The 19,877-nt window shown below is 35.5% G+C and overlaps 1 protein-coding gene across 5 annotated transcripts in view; it reads right to left on the bottom strand.

Annotated features, from left to right (window-relative positions):
• Positions 1-19,877, bottom strand: part of ARAP2 (ArfGAP with RhoGAP domain, ankyrin repeat and PH domain 2) — a 190,165-nt gene that overhangs the window by 139,795 nt on the left and 30,493 nt on the right. For all 5 annotated transcript variants that reach the window (XM_017527308.2, XM_017527306.2, XM_017527305.2 and 2 more), the window contains exons 3-6: positions 17,145-17,203; positions 15,967-16,043; positions 15,123-15,214; positions 13,147-13,500 (exon numbers count right to left, since the gene is read on the bottom strand). In XM_017527308.2, coding sequence (XP_017382797.1) covers positions 13,147-13,500; positions 15,123-15,214; positions 15,967-16,043; positions 17,145-17,203 — 582 coding nt within the window. The remainder of the gene's footprint in view (positions 1-13,146; positions 13,501-15,122; positions 15,215-15,966; positions 16,044-17,144; positions 17,204-19,877) is intronic.

The raw sequence follows: 19,877 nt of genomic DNA, 5'->3' as shown, positions 1-19,877 counted from the left end.
AGAGAATAAGCTCCTAAGACAGTCTACCAATTATTTTAATTTTTCTCAACTGCCAGGGGACTATTTGATGTGTTCATCTATTTTTAACTCAATATTTTTAAAGATTATTAAATCCCTTTAACATTCTATGAAGGGACAGGTAAATAAGACAAATCCCAGCCCACAGTGAAATGGAGTGAGAAGCCACAGGGTGTTGCAGATGAAAGAACAACTGTCCCGCAGGTGGAGAAAGCTATTCAGCACTCTTATCACCGAAAGTTGGCTTCTGCAGTCATCCATTCATCCAGCAGCTGTCAAAATGGGTGGGTACCTACTCTGTGGACACCAGTCTCTGGCCACACTGCCTCTTTCCTCCAGACTCTTTCTTGCCTCATGGCCTTCCCATACACCATTGTTTCTGCTTGGAATGCTGCCGGCCTACTCCTGACTTGGCTGGCTCCTTCTTATTTTTGAGATTTCAGCTTTAATGTCATTCCTACCAAGAGACCATTCCTGACTATACATAGATCATTCAGGTCTCTCTGTTCTCTTGCTCCATTTCTTGAATGACACTAAGCAGAATGTGTAATCATATATTTGTTTTGCTTCATATACCACCCATACTAGATTTCTTTTTCCTGAGACTTCCTTTCCTTATCTTTTTGTAAAATATGCATTTTATTGATATACATTAATTGTACATATTTATGGGGTAAATGTGATATTTTGATATATGCATACAAGCTTAATAATCAATCAGGGTAAATATGATACCCATCACATCAAACAGACTTTGACATCTTTGAATACAGAATCTATTTCTTTTTTGTTCAGCAATATAAAACCAGTGACTACCATAGTTCCTCACATGTAAAACATACCTAATACTTGGTGTAGAAAAAAAGGGATATATCTTTCACAGAAAGATGTTTACTTGAATTTGCATTGTATAAATATATAAACACTACTGAAAAACTTCATCCTTAATTTTATTTTTCAAGTATTAAAAATCAGATTTTTATATGACAAAATAAACATTTTGTAAAACTACTGTGGCAGGATCCTTGGGGTGTTGCTTTTGTGGCCAGAAGCCTCTGTGGCTGGTGGCACCTTTGCCTGAGTTTTGGGGGGTCCACTGGTCTTGTTCTGCCCTCTCAGTCTATCAGGCTGTGCTCAGCTCACACTACTGACCTGGATCCTATGACTGCTGACAGCAAGCCAGGTGTGGAGCAGTGAGGGTTTGTGTGAGCAAGCGAGCCTGGGGTCCAGCCACTGCACACAGTGAGGCAAGCCAGCTGCTGCAGCAGGGGAGGTAGCACCAGGTGTCGGCACAGGCGCCGGCTATCTGTGAGGCTGCATCTGGACCACAGGCAGCTTCCACAGCTGCCAGCAGGAAACATGGTGGCACCTGGAAGCTTGAGACTCCAGGAACCTCAGAGGTCTGAAGAGGGGGTCACAGCCCTGCCTTAGGGAGCTCCTAGGTCTCAGCTCCCCAAAAGGCCACAGATCTTTTTTCATTCTTTTCAACAAGGCGAGAAAAGGAGGTGTTTCAGCCCTGTTTGTTACAGTTCTTTCAGCCCTGGCATCCGACAGGTCCCAACTTCTTGTCCTGTGTCCAGGAAGAATGAGGTACACAGACAAGTGGAGGATAAGCAAGGTGAAGAGGAGCTTTACTGAGTGACAGAATAGCTCAGAGGAGGTCCTGGGGTGGGTGGCTCCTCTCTGCAGGCATCTGATGTCTGCAGCTATAGCAGAGATCCTGATGTCTGGTTAGCTCTGGCTGATCCTGGGGCTTTTATGAGCCTCAGAAGAAGAAGTGTTCACCAATTGGTCCATGGGTGGCCATGGGTCGTGGGCAGGCCCAGAAAGGGCACCATAAAGTTGCTACTGTGGTCGGCAGGACTGGCAGCCCAGCCCCCACCTTTCAGGCCTTCCCTGTCCTTAAGATGGGGCCTCATGAAGGACCTGTCCCCTTCTGTCCATGGCCCAGCCTCACCTCCTGCTGCTGTTCATGGTACCTAGGCCTTTCATGCCAAGAGGTGTCTGCAGGCGAGTGCTGAGTTGCCCTCAGCACTCCCTTGGCTTTCCTCCCTCCCATGCTCATCAGGATCCAAAGTCCAGAGGAGGGCCAAGGCAGCAGGGAGCTGGCACATGAGCACAGCCCCAAGCGTTCACACATCCAGATTAGCTGTGACAGCACCTGGACTCAGCCCCAACCTTGTATTGAAATTAGAGTGGATGCTGGGAGCAGGGAAGAAGTCAGCAACAGGAGCAGACACTTCTGAACTTGCACGGGGAGAGGGGGGCCTTCTGGTCCCCAAGAGTATAGAGATGCCTGACTCTGAAGCCCTGGCTTGGGTAGAGGCTGCCGCACCTGGGAACTCAGGGCTTCTGCCTGCTCCCAGCCCTACCAAGAGCACAGGGAGGCCTGGACCCACAGCCACAACTTGGGTATCTGTAGCTATACCCAAGAGAGTGGGACTCCTGTCTGCTCCATGGAGTAGGAGGCCTGGGTCCCACAGCCACAACTGGGCAGCTGCAGCAGCACCCAAGGAGTTCCACGCTACCAACTTGGAAGGGGTGCGGCTCCCATTTGTCCGTGACTCACGCCATCTCTGTGGAGTATGCAGCCCTGGCTGCACCTCTCCACTGCAGCCAGTGTGACGGCAGCTGCAGCTCCAGATGGGTCGCTGCTGCCACCACTACCTTGCTATTAAAAAAAAAAATAAGAGCCTACAGAAAGCTTGAAAGATTCACCATTAATTTCCATGTCATTTTCAAAATACATTTTAGAATTATTTTTTTTTTTGAAACAAAGTCTCACACTGTTGCCCAAGCTGGAGGGCAGTGGCACAATCTTGGCTCACTGCAACCTCTGCCTACCAGGTTCAAGTGAGTCTTCTGCCTCAGCCTCCCAAGTATCTGGGACTACAGGTGCCTGCCACCATGCGCCTGCCACCATGCGCAGCCAATTTTTGTATTTTTAGTAAGGATGTGGTTTCACCATATTGGCCAGGCTGCTCTCGAACTCCTGACCTTGTAATCTGCCCACCTCAGCCTCCCAAAGTGCTGGGATTATAGACATGAGTCACCACATCCAGCCAAATTAAAACTTTTTTAACCAACATCTAACCATTATCCCTACCTCCCAGTCCCTGTTAATCACCATTCTACTCTGTTTCTATGTTTATTTTTTTTTTTAGATTCCACATATACATACATCCCACATAAAGGGTACAAACTTTCAGTTATAAGAATAAATTCTGGAAATCTAATATGTAGCATGGTGAATACAGCTAATAAAAATGTATTGTAAACTTGAAATTTGCTAAGAGAATTCATCTTAAGTGTTCTCACCACACACACACACACACACACACACACACACACACAAATAAACACACAAATGCACACATAAATCTGTTAGGTGACAGTTATGTTATTAGCTTATTTGTGTTAATCATTTCACAATATATAGGGATATCAAATCATCACATTGTACACCTTAATATATATGACCATTGTCAATCAAATCTCAATAAAGCTGAAAACAAAAAGAAAAATTTATTAAAATGTATGCATTTGATACTTTCCTATTTAAAAAATGTAAAATAACTAATTCATTTTTAAAACTAACTTCATATAAACATTGAATAATCTATTTTCCTCATTAAAAGTATCAACATCAATTAGCTGTTTTCCACATACAAACTTCAATACTGACTTCTAATAATTAGTTATTTAAAGATGAAACCTTACAATTAGATCTTTTTTCAGTGCTATTCCCTTTTCTAGCAAATACAAACTTAGGTTAATACATATTGGTAAACCCTACAAATTAATTCAAATTTAGCTTGAGAAATCCTGTGCTTCTGCCAATGTAAAGTTAGATTATAAATATCAATGATTACTAAATGTTTAAGAATTATCTTTTCTGTGCAAGAGTTCAGTACTTCTCTTATGTGTTTCTAAACATATACTCGCTATCCAGCAAGTAATTCCATTGTAATTACATATACTTTATATATACAAGATAAAAAGTTGCTAAAGTACTTTCAAGGTTTTCTCTGAAGTTGTATCTTTAAACACCACTAGCTCAATTTGCTTCACAAATTTTAAAAAAAGGAAAAAAGAAAATGTATATAAGACTATGCCATCTTAGCCTGTGTTCTGACTACCACACGATATAATTTAAATCTGAAATAATAATGCATTATTGCACAGAAAATAGATTTAAAGTTGCAGTCAACAGAGAAGCTATTTGGTACTACATTTGGCAATAAAAATAGCAAACATATAGTCGTTTGTTCTAGGCACTGTATAGAGCCACATACAAATATTAACTCATTTAATCCTCCAGGCAACCATGTGTAACATTATTATACCCATTTTAAAGATGAAGGCACAGGGACAGTGGTTAAATAATTTGTCCAACTCATACAACTAATAAAAAAATACTATCTGGGAGTGTCTTCTTAAAGGGTGCTCTTAACTACTACACAAAACAGACATTAGTACATTTTATTAGCAAAATACCCAGGACATCCCTTAAGGTAGCAGTAACATTTAACCTCTGTATTTTATATGTAAGTTCAATCTTGCAAAATGCTTCAGAATTTCTTCAGGAAAAAAGGCAAAGCAGATATGAAACACATTAGCTTGAGTTTTATCTTATTTCATTTTTAGGGTTCTGAAGGGAAACATTTCCTTAAGAAGCTTTTTTTCAAATAATTTATAAGGCTTGTGCAGTATTATTGAACAGATTTCTATAAACTCTTCCCTTGAGCTCTGGTAAGGCAGGTGGTGTAAAGTTTCAACTGCTTTCATAAAAACAGCTTCACCATCTGGTGTCAGTTTTTGTTGTCTCAAAATGTATTTCCTAAAAATTATTTTTTAACAACATTGTATGCACACACAATTAAGTCTCTATTTATGAAGTGCTCACACAGAGGTACTCCTGTTTAATTTCATTCCTAAGTGCCAGTAGAGTTCTTTTTCAACATTACGTCTTTAAACTTAAAAAATAAATCCTGATATCTAACAAGCATGCTAACTAACCAAGGATACCAATCTAAGGTGTAAGAGGCTACCAAATTGTCACCTTTAAAAATCACACAATTGGAAAGAATATCAAAGGCATTAAGTCAAATTTATGGCTTTTATTAATCCTGACATTTAAGGTAACGAAAAACATACTTCTCAAGTATTCTCAACAATCGCAAAGGAAAAAATATTACCACCATGCTGTTCCAGATTCATCTGCCTTGCTTACACAGCACTAAAGTATCACAGCATAATTTATTTTACTCCCTCCTCCAACCCTAATGAGACCCAATATTTTCTAATACTACAATCTCCAAAAGTATATATTTTTATTTACCTAATTGCTCATTTTTATTCAGCTATTTATTTATCCAATAGCTCTTTTAAGCAGGAGACTTTTAAATGATGCAGTAACAAAGTCTTTTAGAGAGAGAGATGCAAAGAATTACTAAAATATCTCTACAAAATGCCAGCACTTCTCTATTCTAAAGAGCATTTTCTCACTTTTAAGCAAACCGAACTAACAATTTCCAAGATTATATGAACCAAATGAGCTGGGGCCAAAAAACAAAAATAAAACAAACAAAAAAAAAGTATCTTCAATCTCAGCTTCCATCTCTGCTATACTCTCTGTTATATCCACATCTTAAAATGAGAAGGAAAAAAACAGGTACTCGACATAAAATTCCAGGAGCTAAAAAGACTCTTGGAAGTCAATGATAAAGCCTGAATTTTAGTGTACGACTACCAATTTTAAAAATATCTACAAAGAGCTTAGTGCTTTCATGAAGTGGTGTATAAAAAGCTATGTTAAAAGACTCATACTTTTTTATTTTATGAAATCATATCATACAAAATCCAACATGATCCAGCTTCCAGTTAAAATATCAATTAAAAGCTTGCATTTACTTCTACTCCTCCCCAAACCTCACTAAAAGACATCAAAGGATTAAGAAATAAATAAAAATAAATAAATACCTGCAATCCAACATTTACTAGTTAAGCTGAGGACAGTAACAATATCTAGAAATCCAAAAAGCAGAAGAAGAGATAAGAACTGATTGCTAAGCCAGTATTAGATTAAATTAATAGAAAAACACATTTACTCTTGCATAACCTCTGAAAATTTCAGGAAATAGAGGTACCAGATAACTCTGGAAGTGACTATGAAGGTGAGGGTGAGGTACTAATAACAGATATATTGAAAGGCAGTTTAAGATGCAGACTTGCACTCCAACATCACAGAATCCTTCTTCCCCACTTCGCACTGTTGGAAAACTGTCGCTCCACCTCCACTCAACATAATAGTCTAGTTTTATTCAGTGGAGAGAATAAAACAGGAGGTTTGGGGACTGGGAGGCTCAGGCATGGCTGTATTAAAGCTGAAGAATCAAAAGTCTACATCATAACTATCAATACTCAAAGTCCACTTTCCCTAATGAGCGACCAGAACACTGGTTATCAGGCCAGGCACAGTGGCTCATGCCTGTAATTCCAGCATTTTGGGAGGCTGAGGTAGGTGGATTACCCGAGGTCAGGAGTTTGAGACCAGTTTGGCCAGCACGGAGAAACCCCATCTCTACTAAAAATATAAAACAGCTGGCATGGTGTTATGTGCCTGTAATCCCAGCTACTTGGGAGGCTGAGGCTGGAGAATTCCTTGAACCCAAGAGGTGGAGGTTGCAGTGAGCTGAGATTACACCACTGCACTCCATTCTGGGCAGCAGACCAATATTCTTTTTCAAAAAAAAGAAAAGAAAAAAAAGCTGGTTATCAGGCTTATAACCCTCAGGAAGAAGATTCATTTAAAAGGTACTAGCATGAGGCATCTGTATGGAAATACTTTACTTCACAAAAAACCTACCATGATCATCTTACAAGAAACAAATAGCATGGCCTAACAGAGCCTACAGTGCTTCCAATCAGTTTTGCAGTAACTCACTCTAAAGTGACAGCTCAAGATTAACATAACATTTGAGAAAAATACCACTAAGGTAAATGACAGACACATAACCACCCCTCCAAAAAGTTAAAAGAAATAGACTCTACTGGAAAGCTTCAAAAAAAAAAATTCTTTTTAATCTCTTCAGAGAAGTAAAAGGATTTATTTGTGAAAAAGTAACACTATGCCATAAAAAGAATACTCAAAAGAAAATGTTTTGTATGTTACATACAATGTAACGAAAAAACAAAAGTGGGTTAAGAAACACAACTAAAGAAACTTCCTAGTTAGCAGAAGGGGAAAACAGAAAAGCTACATTTGTATCAGTGTTTCAAGGAAAGAAGTCCAACACCAAAACTACTAGAATTCTAGAGAGAAAAAAATAGAACACTTATTAAAGAATAAAACAATGAAACCTCCAAGAACTGAAAAATAGGCTATGTATAAAGAATCAAAAATCAGATTTCTCAATACTAGCTCTAGAATACTAGGAATCTAGAAGAATACAAATTACTGATCTGGAGAAGTACTATTTCCAGTTAAGATTTCTAAAACATAATAAATCATCAATAACAATGTTTCGGGGGGCAGGGGGAGACATTTTCAAACATGGAAGGCCTCAAAATATTGACTCCCTATCAACCTTTTCTCAGGAAGCTTCAAAGAGTTGTGCTTTACCCAAAGAAAAGATGTAAAGACGAAACTGATAGGTATATTTATTTTTGTTACTTCAGAGATTTGTATTTTGAGGAAGAATTTCCAGATAAATGAACATGCATATTAAAAATTAAGCAAACAAAAAAATTAACAATTATTAATTCCACAAAAACTAAACATTGCAAATGAAAAAATTAATCATACTATGCTACACTGCTCAAAAATGAGGCTTTTCAGTTATAATATTAAAAAAATACAGATATGTAAATATTTTATCTAACTATTTTAAAAGGATAATAGGAATTGTGTCTAGAAGGGAAGGAGGAAACAATGGTGAAAATGAATAAATATGATATTCCATAGTGGTTCATCAATAGTTAATCCCTAATACTGAAAAGTAAAAACATAAAAATTAAATAAACAAAAATCAGTATAAAAATAACAAGACATACAAAACAAACGCTAAAAGTAACTATAACAGAGTTGAAAAGGGGCTGCCTCTTATGAAGAGGTTGGAGGGAAGAAATGTCACTGTTTTTTTAAAATAAGCTATGTACTACTTTCTGACACTTAAACTATGTCCTTGCATAACAATGAAAAAATAAATCCTAAAAGTTCAATGTGAACACATGATTTTTTAATCTTATATTTATCAACATACGAACTGACTAGGACTCACAGTAACATTATTTAAGGTCCTCTGTAACAAAATGGTGTTCTGAAAAGAAAGAAAATCAAGGTTTATTGAGCATCAATTAAGATGGAGGCCCAAAGTTACCTACTTTTCCAAATGATTACACAGAGGTCGTTTTGACCTTACACAGTTATGTAAAAAATGGAGATTCTAAGAAATTGAGTCACACAGCAAATGAATGATGTCTGTCTGATTCCAAACCCTATTTATTTCTCTACAGCTAGACTGGCTGAAAGGAATTAACCAGGTAATTTTATGGAGACTGAAACTAACTTTTTTCCCCCTTAAACTACAAAAATATGAAAGCTTTTTATTTCCTTGACAAAATGTTTACAAGTAGCAAGTGCTTTGAGAAATGGCCAACTAATTTGCAGGTTAAAAAAGAAAACATAACTTTTTATCAAGGATTTCAGATTCACTTTTAAGTTCAACAAGGTGACTGATACATAACACCCTAGTCAGACATAGACTTGCCAACTTTCCACATCTGCCTTTCACTGAAGACATAAGAAAGCACTACCAAGAGACCCAAGGCACTCAAACACTTGCTTAGCCAGGTGGGGAATTGTTCCAATAACGGAGCATTGGAGACTGGATGACAGGGAAACCAGTCACTGACAAAGGCACAAACAGCATAATCTCTAATCTCTGAACTCCTCCCAAGTTTTGGGCTATTGGCTTCTTGGAGCTCTGACTCCCAGTCATTGCCTGAGATTTGACCTTTTCTTGGTATTTGACCATTGGCTTTTTCACTTTCCTAGTTATCTGTTAATCTGAATATGCTTTTCACCAGCAGTTTCTCTCTCCTGGTCCTAGAGCCCAACTCTCTATCTTCAATAAAATAACTCCAACCTCCACCTTAGTCTCAGCACCTGCTCACTATCTCATGCCTCAGGTACATCTAGATATCACCTCCATCAGTGCCTTTCCCTCTAGACAGAAAAGCGTTTTACCTAAAAATGCCAGTGAAAATCTTGTTCATTTTCCAAAGTACCAACTGCTACCCTCTCTTTCCTGGAAGGTCTTTGAAGAAATGCTTTCTTAACCCTTGGTAACCTCAGGACTCTACTCTGTAGATCTTTCTGTACTAATTATTGTACTTTCCTCTTTGGGTTTTATTGCTATTCACATATACACTTCTTTTCGGCTCTAAATGGGAGCTACAAAAAGACAAGCAACACATCTTGCTCATCTGTGTCCTCCTCCACCTCAGAGTGCTGACTTCACCTCACATAATCAACTTTAGCTGTCTCAGGCTCACACTGCCACATAAGTCCTTCTCACTGCCACATCAGTCCTCCACATGTCAAAAAAAGGTTAAATTTTAAAAAGAGGAATTTTCCCAAGCAAGAAATAGTCCTAAAACATTTCAAGTAAAAGAGGAATTTTTTAATATACACTTCAGTTTTTACAAAGATGCTCTGTGTGTTATGCTGAATACACAAACATCTTTAGAAAATGGTAATGTAAAAAATCAAAAAGGTTTTCTTATTGCAAATAATCTTGGAGATGTTAATTTATGCATCTCCTAGAAGAGGCACAGCACATCCAACCATGTTTCTTTTCTTTACAACAGCTTCAAACGTTTCTCCTCTAATACGCGTATTTGGGAAATGCTGGAATAAATTATATTCAGTCTTTCATATTTGCATCTACAGAAATCTGTTGAAAAGCTTAAGTTCATTATTACAGCTGAGAAAAATTGAAGATGATTTATTTTCATCCTCAAAACCCAGTGAGATGTTTTTAAAAGCAAGTATCACTTATTAAGTTTTTCACCTGCTTTGACCTGTTTGAAATATAGCCCCCAAATTCAACATTTTATTGTTTCCTTCATACAATTTTTAAACCACTAGTTTTAGGCAGGTTATATTTAGGTCATTCAAATATTTAAACAACTTTTCATATTTTAAACTGGAAATATTTCAGTAGTTCTTTTGTTGTATTGTGCTACACAATTATATTTTTAACCAAATATTGGGCAATGTTCACATACTAGGCATTGATTCAGAATTGGCATTTCCATTTCAAAGGTAAATAGACAAACCATGAAAATAAGTTCAGATTGTGAATGTGATTATTTTAATGTCACTTATTAAACAAAAGACAGTTTCAAACAGTATTTGAAAATATAAACTAGAATGCGTCTGTTAGTTTTTAAATCGTATTTTGACAACTGTATTTTGGTAATTCGTATGCATGTCTTTAAGGGGGAAACAATTGTGAAAAAAAAAAACCACCAAGAGTTCACCACCCTGTTAATGCAGACCAGTATTATCAATGGTACCTGAAGATTTTCATCTACTCATATGTTGCTGAGTTCAGCAATTTCTATTACAAAGTTCTTATAAACTGCTGTTTTAGAAAAATTAAAAGAAATATGTCTAATGCTAGGTTTTTCACAGACTCTTTCTACAACAAATACTATACTAAGCATCTACCAAGTACTAGGCAATGTTTTACTAAAGCTATCACAGCGCAAGAAAAGCAATGGAGGTAACTGTTCCCACAGAGCTCATATGAGATAAATAAACCATCTGGCCTGTAAGTCCTGTAGACAAAAGTAATTAAGGGAATGATGGGTGGCAGGGGAGAGCAATAGTTGTAGTTTTAAATTTAGTGGCCAGGACCTAAATGCATAGGAGACATTATAACATGAACATGAGAGAGGTTCAAGCCACGTTACTCTTGGGGGAAGAGCATTTCAGGCAGAAATTATGAATGCAGAGGCCCTTAAGGAGGACCCCTGCTTTTTATTACCTTTGTATTTTATTGGACCACAACTTCATTCATTGGCTTACATATTAGCTACATCTGCTTTCACGCTATAAATGCTGAGTTAAATAGTTGCAACAAAGACCATTGGTTATAAAGCTTAAAATATTTACTACATGACCCTTTGCAGAAAAAGTTTGTTGACACCTGCTATGTGGAGTTCAGAATGCCACTTCGATCAGTGTATCTGCCTGCACCAAAGAGACATGTGACCTTGAGTTAAACAAAGCTCAGCAACCATTGCATAAGGAAGGAGTAGACATCACTTTGTCTACCTTAATGAACATCTTAAACACCCTCACAATAGCCTACAGAGACTAATTAGGAAAGGAAAAATTCTGAATTCTACTTCTGATTTAATGAATGCTTGTCTTTTGGCCAGCCACACGTACTTCTTTCAAGCCCTAGAAATATAATCATGTAGAAGCGTTTTAAAATTTCTTGGTGATATAATGAGCTCCTTGGTTTACTTTCCTATATCCATTCATCCTGTTATTTCGTGGTGGGGGGGTGGGGGAGCAGACTTGAGGACACAAAATGCAATTATTTCCCCTAAAATGGAAAAATAGAAGTCCAGAAAACTTACAGCATCTAACCTGAGGCAGGTTCAGAATAGAAAGAATGGAAAGTCAAAGTTCTGAAAAAGAGAGTTCGAATATGCCCTAACTGTCCCAGAGGTGGCCAACAATGGAGAAGCTTTCTCAATGTGCCTGGAGCATAAACAGCCAACCCTGTAAAGGGCAATATCTCACCCAGGACACACAGGAAAGCACAGCCGCTGGGGGCTCTGCTCGAAGCCTGTTCCTTCTTCCCATGATACTGTAAGAGAGCACTTAGATCTCTTTAAATACTTAGATTTTACAGAAATGAAAGATTTAAGAATATTCAAGCTCACTGCTCATTCCGCTGGTGTGTAGACCTGAGCACTGATTCACACCTTTCACGTCTGAATATGCATTTACTAATAACACTTAGGGCTAAAAAAACAACACAGCAGAGGGTTTTGTCATCATAATGTAACCAGAGGAAGTGACACAAAATAGCTGATAGTAAGAAGTACTCTGCTTTGGTTTATTCAAAATCAAATTTCCTAAAAGGATGAAAATATATAAGGTATTAACATGTAATTACTAACCACGCCATTTTGGGGTGCTTTTGCTTTCTTTAGGAATGTAATTCCTGCTTCTACTGGTCATCTGATGCTGCTTCTGGTAGATTTTTTTTAGCAATTAAAATTATTTTAGATCAAACCAAGCCTTTCTAGAAATGACACACATTTCAGGAGAATAGTAGAGAAAACCAGCACACTATAGGGACTCACCACATTAGCTACTTAAACATGAAAGCTTTCATCTCAAAATAATTAAATAATTCATGAGAATCATTTCAAGTAAATATTTCAAAAAGACATCCAAAAATCAGGATGCCAGAAAACAATTGTAATTAAACATAAGCCCTCCCCAAAGATTTCTCAGTACTGTAAAATGCTTAAGGGACAAAAGTTTCTTTGTAACCATCTGTGGATAAATCTATTAAAAAGTATAATATTCATGGGACTCTGACCTTCTGTGTAACATATAAAAATCAAAACAATATATCAATAACAGTGAAGACCTAAACCTAACAATGATGTACTTTTCCCTGACTACAATAAGCCTTGTATTCTCAAACAGAACACTGTTATGATATGAGCAAAAGCCAAACAGTGTGGGCTGAGTAATACTAACTCGATCTGCCCTGTTTTTCTTTGCTACATACTGGGACACAGATTAGCCCATTCTGATGTGAAATTAGAACATTCAGAGATTAGATGTGAGGTCATAACTTTCTAATGTGCGATTCTGGACGTTAATGTAGCACTGCATTGCACATAACTCTCCTTATGTCTAAAGAATAGCACTGGCAAAATTATACTGAAAGTCCCTAAAAATGGTATTCCTGTGTATGTGTGCATGTGGAGATGGAGTGGGGAAGCAGCAACCCAGGAGGTCTAGAAAGGAATAAACTTGAAATTTTAAAAATATGCCACTTATGAAATAAATGAATACGTACATACCCTTGAGGAGAGAGTTTGTCCAGCCATCCCGATTTAACCTTCTTTGCAGACGCTCCATAAAAGCAGGCATAGGGAGATATTGCCTGTGAAGAAATGGCTGATGAATCAGCATTTCCACTTGTTGAACTTAATGGATAACTGTGCCTATTAACAGAGTCCAAAGTCAATGCTTTTTGAGTTCTAGATTTAGACGCCTTTGAATTTTTTCTTCTTAAACTCTGAAAGCATTCTTCTACTGTTGAGTATTCTGATTCAGAAGGAGTGTCTATCAAAAAATTGTTTTTGTCCTCACGAGGTATCCAAATATCTTCCACCTTGTCCTCGCTTATTTTCTCCTTTCTGTTATCATATATGCTAAAGGAAAAATGACAATAACATTTCAAAGTACTATATGTGATTTAAGACATCAGTGACATTTTGAAAATTTGTAAATAATGAATAACAGACACATAAGGCCAGGAAAATCCTAGAGTTTCAATTAGCCCTATTGATAATTTGTAAAACTCTTCCAGAAAAACTAAGTGAATTATTTCATTAATCTAGAACATATTTGAATACTACTGCAAGTTTTTTCTTAGGTCTAATTTAATCTTATTCCTTTTATTGTGGAAGATTAGGTGCAGGTGATAAGGATAGAGATTGGTATTCTTTGTATCACAATTTGAACATCTTTAATAGCCCAATTAAGCGATCAGCCTAATCTCTCTGTGCAACATCATGTACCATTAACTCATCCATGTGGAGACCTTATTTCCAACTTGTGTACCCCTCTCTACTATCCTCTAATCAATTCCAAGGACCCCATGTTTCACCACAATGCAATAAAACAGAGTATGTCTGACTGCTGAGAGCATCAGTATTATTTTGCAATGGTGATGAGGAAAAATACTGCAGCACATTGCTGGAAAACAAGAAAGGGTGAGTGTATATTCAGAAGTAAAAGCTATATAATGCATAATATTTATTGGAATGCACTCATAATAGCTAAGCATAGTCCTATAGATTGAAGGAAGGACACAATAGATTCACTCATTCATTAATGCAAAAGAGCTTTTTTTGCTAATCAATGAAACATATACACCTGGGCTCAAATTACATCTTTCTGGAGATGGCATTCTAAAATCATTACTGCCTTAAAGAATAATTTTGCCTGGCCCTTTCATATTTTGCATTATATTAGATTATATCAAATGTTTACTGAAGATGTTTAATTATTTAGCTTTAACTGAGGGAATCCTATAACAGTGTTAGGCTTAGAAAATTAAAGACAAACCAAAAATAAATTGAATGTCCCACCGAAAGAGTATAATTGAATTTCTGGTAAGACAAAAGAGAAATGCTTGAGGGGATGAATACTCCATTTTCCATGATATGATTATTATGCTTGTATCAAAATATGTCATGTACCCCAGAAATATATACATCTACTATGTAATCTCAAAAATTAAAAATTCAGAAAAAGAAAATGAAATGTCAGATAATGATCCAGTATGCCAAGTTCCATAAAGCTGAGAAAAAAACGAAATTGAAGGTGGTGTCTACAAATTCTAAATCCATGTATGATCCAAATAACTGGATAGTTGCCATGCTTCTTGCCAGTGCTAAAACTCCAATAAAAAGAATACATTACAGTTGTAAAAGTCTGCAGCATGCAGAGTGATGTTCTGCCCTGCCCTTTTCTCCTTTTCATTAACGTAACCGCTCATCCTTAATGTGCAATCACAGTCACCTGTATTTGCTACTTTGGGGAGGGGTGTGGTTTCCATTAGAAAAAGACAAAAATAATCTGTCACAGAGTGCAACTATTTACTTGATTTATGAGCACAATTGAATTAATAAAATGTGTGCTGTTAGGCTTATATTTAAAGAGGAAAAATTTGAACTTAACCAACATAAACTATTTTGTTAGACACACAATATTATACTATGAAGGAGAAGTCAACATTGTCTAATCATCATCAATCATGATCTCCTACCTTGATTTGATAATAAAAGAGTTTGTTGCAGTAGTTGCTTCCCCTTTGCGTCTTTCTTTCTGGGTCCAAAATTCATTCTCTATAGATCGCTTCTATAAAAAAGCAAACAAACAAAAATCACAAACTGTTTTGCTTTTTGGTTTGGGGATTTGTTTGCGTGTGTAGCAATATCCTACAAATATCCATAATATCTGAGTTTTTTTTTAAATAAGCCTAATTGCTTAAATCAATTTTCAGAAAAAAGGATAGACTACATTAACAGATTTTTGATGTTTTTTCACTATTTTATTCAAATCGTTAACTCATCAATTCAAATAAGAATAAAAGATGCTAACCAAAAATAAAGTTTATGTACTTTTACTTCTTGATTCATGTTTGTCTTTCAACTTCTCTTTTATCAACGCCAACAAATAATACAGCAAAAGAGTACAAGTAATAGAGAGAAAAGAATGAGTAATAAACTAAATAATTAAAATATATACATAATTGGAAGTCTATACACGTCGGAAATCTGCACTTGGCTATAAGGTAAAGCCAAAATCTAGAGAGTTTTTATGTTTTATAGAGTTTGTCTTTTGTTTTATTTATGGCAAATTTCTATGGCAAATTTCTAAAACTCACTATCCTGGATTCCCGGAGTCAAAATAAAAGTATGTTTCTATAATACATATTGTAAGATACAGATTTTACCATAATTCTACAGAACAAAAATTTTGCTGAAAGGCAATTTTGATCTTCAATGTAACGCCATTCTTCAAATAGTTTAGAGGAAAATGAAGAAGTACTTATACGCAGAAAAGCAAATAACTGATTATGGAAAACAATTAAAATATATGGGACTAACCTTGGAATTTTCTAGTCTCTGGAAGAGAAAGGTCTCTCCATAAGGAAAGATGGAAGATGAATTCTCCTCATTTGAATCTTTCAGGGGGATTACAGGATGAGAAGGAAAAGATGTGAATAATGTGTAATATTGTTTTTTTAAAAAAAGATTAAAAGCATGAGTTTTTATAGCACTATCACAATGTAAGCTTTATTCTGTAAGAGTCCAAATTATGCTAAGTATTAGTCCCAAATCAATTCTTGCCACCGTCTTGATACAACACTCACTGTATCCACCTCTCACTTCACAAACATAGCACAACTTACTATTCCTTAAATTGCAACCTGTCACATATGTCCTTGCCAACCTCTAGGATCCACATTAATATAACCAAATATGTTGCCCACATAGAAAAGAAATTGTCATGGTGCCATTTATAATGCTAATTCCTAAATAAGGAAATATTCTAAATGGCGGAAAATTTAAGCTTCAGTCTAAGTTACAATAAATAATTACAAAAAGGTCACTACCATAACAGCTAGATATCACTTAAAATCTCAGAATGCATTTAACATAATTCCTCTAATGTCATAGCTACTAACACATCTGTAAATAAATTATTTCAAGAGAAGTTCCACCATCCTTGAATTATACTAACCTACAAAAACAGAATTCTCAAGATTTGCATTTCTACTATGGAAATGTTTTTAAAGATTCAGTAGCCAAGTGTTTGACATCTTATTGTCAAAAAGAATGTTCCCAAACTTGTATAAGCAGAATTTTCAAAAAGAAAGAAAAGCCTCTGTCACTGTTCAATTTGCCAGAGCAACAATGACAGCCCTTTCCAGTTACCATGGCAAAATCATTTTCCATATATATATATATCTTTGTTCTGTAGCTCAGACTGCCAGAAACCATTTAATTTAGTTAAATGCCTTCAACGTGGCTAATGAAAAATGAGGCTTGTATAAAAAGAAAACTTTTCACATTAGCATGTACAAATTTCCAGGTGTCGGAGTATATGTTATTGCCTTTTATTCAGTCCACTTTAAAAGCATGTGAAGTACTATGAACACTGGCCAACAGTTACTCCTATTATTCCCTATACTACAGGTGGGCTGCCTTCTCAATCATGATTTTAACACATTTAAGACTAAAATGAGTGCTAATTTAAGGAGACTTTAAACACATAGACTCACTTTGCCATGCTGCAGATTTTTCAGTTGAGGTAGCAACATTTCTTCTTTCACGGAAATAGCTTAGAAAGAAAATATTTATGAGTTACTATCTTAAGTGAAGGATTTATTAGAAAAATATACATTCTTTTGGGTAGAAAAACCAACATCCAAAAATTAATTCTGACTTGAAAAACGATGAGGTCAAATTCCACAACACATTCTACAATGTATTTTTCTATCTAGCCTTAAAGCAAGAGATTTTCTTTGCAAAGGAAATTTTTTACAAGTGTTTGCTACTCACATCTATAATTTACAAAAGTAAATAAACATTTTTGTCCAATGCTAGTATGCACATAAAGTAATTTCAAAACTGCTAGTCACATCTCTGAGAGAAACCAGGTTTACTAACTAGATGTCAGTATTTGTGTAGCTTTTTGTCTTTAGCTTTATAATATAGAATCAAAAATGTGTCTATCTCTGTAGACAAAATATGAAAATACACACAAGGTCTTCTTTCAAAGATCCAAAGCCTCAGGAGGAGGATATTATGGGGTAATTATTTAGAATACAACATGGTAACAGCAATGACAGAGGTAAACATTGTAGAAACAGTGGGTGATGAAGGCCTTCTATCATCTGAAAGAGTTACATTTTCTATCTAAACTTAAGGATCAAGACACTCTTAATTCCTCTTAGATATGTATCTGTCCATGTTATTAGAAGCAAGAAAATAAAGATGATAAATCAACAAAATAAGATATGAACAAAACTTAAAAATAATCCTAACTAGAAGCTTGTTATTTGAAAAGATCAATAAAACTGGCAAATATCAATTTAGTTAAATAAGAAGAGAGAAGACACAAATTACTAATATCAGAAATGAGAGGACATTACTACAAATTCTAACAGCACTAAAGGAATAATTACAGATTATTAAAAAAAAGTTATGTTCATAAATTCAACAACTTAAATGAAATGGAACAATCCTTTAAGAGTCACAAACGGTCAAAACTGACAAGATTAAATAGAAAATCTTAATAACCCTATTATCTATTAGACAAATTAAATTTAGTAGTCATCTATCTACAAAAAACTCCACGCCCAGATACTTCACAAAGATTTAAAGAAATACTATCAATCTTACACAAATGCTTTTGGAAAATGGGAGGAGGGAATACTTCCCAATTCATTCTATAGGACTAACTGACTGACAGCAATAACTACAGTTAAATATTCCTTATGACACAGATGCAAAACTCATTAACAATATATTAAATCTAACAAATAAAATCAAAATTTTATTTTACATATGTAATCCAATAATATGTAAAAAGGATAATAAATTATTACCAGGTGAGATACACCCCAGGAAAGGGAAAGTTGGTTTAACATTGGAAAAATCAACATAATTCATCATATTAACAAAATAAAGGAGAAAAATAACATGCTCATGACAACAGATCCCAAAAAAAGCCAATGAACAAATTTCAACGTCCATTCACAACAAAGGCTCTAAGCAAACTAAGAATGAAGGAACCTTCCCTAATCTAGCAAAAGTCATTCATGAAAAATCTACATTACAATTAATAATTAAATATTGAATAATTTCACTAAGATTGGGAGCAAAGCAAGAAGATCTGCTCTCACCACTCATGTTCACATTATTTCGGACATCCTAGGCTAGGCAATAAAACAAGTGAAAGAAACAAAAGGCTAGCAGATTATAGAGAAAGGTACCTTGGAAGTGTAAAGTATTTGCAAGTAGAACATCCTAAAGAATTTACCAAAAACCTTAAACTAATAAGCAAATCTGTCAAGGTCCCAGGATAAAGAGTAAACATGAATACATTTCACAGTACTTCTATATACTAGCAATGACCAACTGGCAAAAAGTAATTGGAAAATACAATTCTTTTTACAATAGCATACAAAGACATAAAGCACTAAGTGGTAAACTTATCAAAATATGAACAAGACCTGAAAATTATAAAGAATTACTGAGAAACTATCAATAAATGGACATGTATACCATGTTCATGGATTGAAAGGCACATTATTGTTGTCAATTATCCCCATATTGATATATAGATTCTGTAAAATCCCAAATAAGATTACAGTCAACTTTTAAAATAGAAATTAACTAGGTGACACTAAAATTTACATACAAATACAAATGACCTAAAATGGTAAAAATGACTTTTAAAAAGAAGAACAAAACTGGCAGACTTATACTATACAATTACAATATTTATCAAAACTATGGTAATCAAATCAGCATGCCACTGATGAAACTACAGACATATCAATCAATGGACTTGAATGGAAAGTCCACATATACGGTCCTACACATCTTTGGTCCATAGATTTAAGAAAAATGTTCCGAAGAAATGCAGTGGAAAAAGAATGGCCCTTTCAACAAATGTTGCTGGAACTGGATGTCTCAGTGATTAACAAAATTGAATGTCAACTTTTACTTCATATCATGCACAAAAATTAACTCAAAGTGGAATTGAAACCCAAATGTTAATTCTACAACTCTAGAAATCTTGAAAAATATGAAAGATCACTGCAACATGTGAGTAGGCAAAGATTTTCTAAATAGAAAACTGAAACCCTAAAAAACATTGAAAATTACTCTTTACCAAATGTTAAAACTTACAATGTCACATACTAGTGACAAATGATTTGTCCAAACCAAAAAACTCTTACAATGCAGTATTAAGAAATACAATTCAATTTTTTTTTTTTTTTTTT

This window comes from Cebus imitator, unplaced genomic scaffold (genome assembly GCF_001604975.1).
Source record: "Cebus imitator isolate Cc_AM_T3 unplaced genomic scaffold, Cebus_imitator-1.0 Scaffold47, whole genome shotgun sequence".
Classification (NCBI taxonomy): Eukaryota; Metazoa; Chordata; class Mammalia; order Primates; family Cebidae; genus Cebus; species Cebus imitator.
The sequence above is the reverse complement of the archived record's forward strand: the minus strand, read 5'-3'. Positions and strand labels throughout refer to the sequence as shown.